Source organism: Protomyctophum bolini (assembly GCF_963924005.1).
Source record: "Protomyctophum bolini genome assembly, chromosome: 12".
Lineage (NCBI taxonomy): Eukaryota > Metazoa > Chordata > Actinopteri > Myctophiformes > Myctophidae > Protomyctophum > Protomyctophum bolini.
Window position 1 is genome coordinate 14,149,961 of NC_137873.1, and position 2,810 is coordinate 14,152,770.

Consider the following 2,810-nt stretch of genomic DNA (forward strand, 5'->3'; position numbering starts at 1 on the left):
TGCCAGGAAGCACACACCCACTCAGTGTTAGGTCAGTGAGAGGGCATGGTGGAGCTGCACACCAACATGCCCTATTTTGTTTGCTGTGTGTGTCATGCCATTTCCCATGCTGTAACCTTCTTTTGACTCTGTGCTCATTTCCAGCCGCTTATCGGGCCAACACCACAGATATATCGAATCGAATATATGAAAATTCATATATAAATTTGAAAGATGCATAAGAACACAAATATCGTATGGGTTGGGGAGGATGGTCCCTGGCACAACATTTTCGGATGGTGGTCCGCAGACAAATACATAATTTGAAAATATTTTAGAGCCACTGGTTTAGGAAGCAATCCCAAAACAAGCAACTTTGGAAACGAGCTAAGAATAAATAAACACAACCCAAAATACAAGTGACTTTACAGGAAAAAGACATGCCCAAAGTTGCTTATAATAAGTGGACATGGCAACACTGATCCGAAGCCCATTAAAGAAGCACTGGAGAGAGAGAGAGAGAGAGAGAGAGAGAGAGAGAATGCCCATCTCAAAGGATTGGGGACATCAGCGAGTGATTTATTTATTGATGCTGTTTATTTATGCTGCTGTACTGTACCTACATGATGGGTACCAGGGAAGACCGCTTGTCCATACACGTGTTTGTTTCCTTGTGAAGGCGAGGGACTTTCTAAAACGAAGGGCATGTTCACATGACACAATGGAAATGCAATGCCTTGTATCCAACGGTTGGCTTTTAACCACTCAAAACATGCAGTGGTTATGTGGTTCTCAAACTTTTTCATGTCAAGGACCCCCAAATGTACACATATTATTACCCACTTTTGAAAAGATATGCCAAAAGAGAATGATGTACCCCCGGGACCCAAGCTAGTAAAAATAGCAGATCGGCTATTTTCACTAGGTTTTCTGATTAATGGAAATTCTTAGATTTCTATTTTTATTTATTCATGAAAATACTTGAGAACCACTGACTTAAACAGCATCCGTATTCTAGCAGAAAACGATCAACAAGCCTTGTGCCAGGGACCCCCAGAAGAGACATTTATGTTTGTTTTTTTAAGTATTCAAAAATATCACAAACTCATTTACAAGCTTGAGAGCTTGTAGATCAGGCTTCTTTTTTTTTTTTAAGCCTATATTTTTGTCGAATGCTACTATGTACTTTGCTGAAAGTATTTTTGCCAAATGGTCTATTTTGGCTGAATGTTTGCCTGTTAGAGTCAAATGTTTGCCTGTTAGAGTCAAAGGGTTAGGGTTAAAGTGTACAAATGGAACCAAATGGACCCTGCAACTCAGTAAAAAAGTGTTTGCACTCTGACTGAGAGTGTACACTTTGCATTTACATAGACACCCAGACAGTATGGTTGTGTGCAAATAATTTACTCATGAAGCAACGTATGCTCTTTCTGTCTCCTACTATAGGACAAGGTTATAGGAGTGAACCCTTGACGGATTGAAGAAGAGCTTCTCTGAACAGGAGACACAGTCCACACCGCACACGCTCTGCTGACTCAGCACAATCTGACAATCAATCCTCTCATCTCTTCCCTTCGTCATAGTGCTTGGAAAAACTATATGACATAAAACATTTTCCATGAAGGAACATCTCCAGTCTGCTCGTGCTTTATTCTATCGATCCACGGAAAATCTGAAAACCCATCAGTTAAGATTTATTTCCTTGACACAAAAATACTGCTGGTGTCACTGAACTGCTACTGAAGTACCGCCGAAGGATGTTACCTTGATGCTCTGTATGATAACGGTGTCCTCTGCAGGGTTTTCTCCTCCCGAGGAGAGAAAAGGCTAGAAAAAAGGTTGACACAGAGGTAGTCTCTAGACGACTGTTCCACGATCTCTGAGCATTACGTAAAGTTTCCAAAAATACATATAATAACAATAACAACATTTGAAAACAACTTTAAAGTCTCCAATTCAAGCTAGATTTATAGACAATTTATAGACACAAAGTTGCGTTTCCATTGTACAGAAGCATTTGGACATTGTGTGAGAGTACAGCGTACAGAAAGCATACCTGAACCCCAGCCAGCAGTATATCACTGAACAACTCCCAGAACTCCAGTCAAGACTCACAACAGTCTTAGGATGAGCGACACAAACTACTGGGTGGTGGACTACGACTTCTCGTCCCCCGCTCCTCTTCCAGGGGTCCCCAGGGGGGCCCCCGCGGTGCTGCAGTCCATGTCGCTGCACGCCGAGCAGGGCACGGCGCTGTGCTTTGTGGCACTGCTGCTGCTGCTCCTCCTCTTCCTGCTGGTGCGCTGCGTCCGCGTCCTGTTGGACCCCTACAGCAGCATGCCTGCCTCGTCTTGGACTGACCACAAGGAGCAGGGCCTGGACAACAGGGGACAGTTTGACTACGCTATAGTATAGCCAGCGAGGGGGTTTGGTTCTCAAACTTTTTTACATTTCAAGGACCTCCCGTCAATCTGGCAGTGTACGAAATGCAAACCAAAAGGGTCCATTTTGCTTGAGGAATGATCGCGTGAGTGCGATATAGCCAACACCAACATGGGACTCCTGAATCACTGCCCTCCACACACTCCTATCTAGCATCAGGGTCCTGAGCTCTACAGTGTTGTTGGCTAAGATGTCGCGCCACAGTGCATCTACAGTACGTAGGTGGTGCGCTTCTTGTCTTTCCTGACTTTGCCCCACAGTGTCAGTTTGCTTGCCACTAGTTCCAGGTGCCTGACGCAGTTCCCTGCCAGCCTCATTATGCTATAGTGTAGCAGTAGCACACAGTGGGTCTCAAACTTCAAGGGTTCACAGACTCCCATAACTCAGTG

The 2,810-nt window shown here is 44.3% G+C and overlaps 1 protein-coding gene across 1 annotated transcript; it reads left to right on the top strand.

Moving 5' to 3' along the window:
• Positions 1 to 2,106: 2,106 nt before the first annotated feature.
• Positions 2,107 to 2,394, top strand: LOC308325375 (cortexin-1-like; the record flags this gene model as incomplete). Its single annotated transcript, XM_080777859.1, has 1 exon — positions 2,107 to 2,394. One exon carries the CDS (start codon positions 2,107 to 2,109, stop codon positions 2,392 to 2,394), a length of 288 nt encoding a protein of 95 aa, XP_080633985.1.
• Between the last annotated feature and the right edge of the window lie 416 nt (positions 2,395 to 2,810).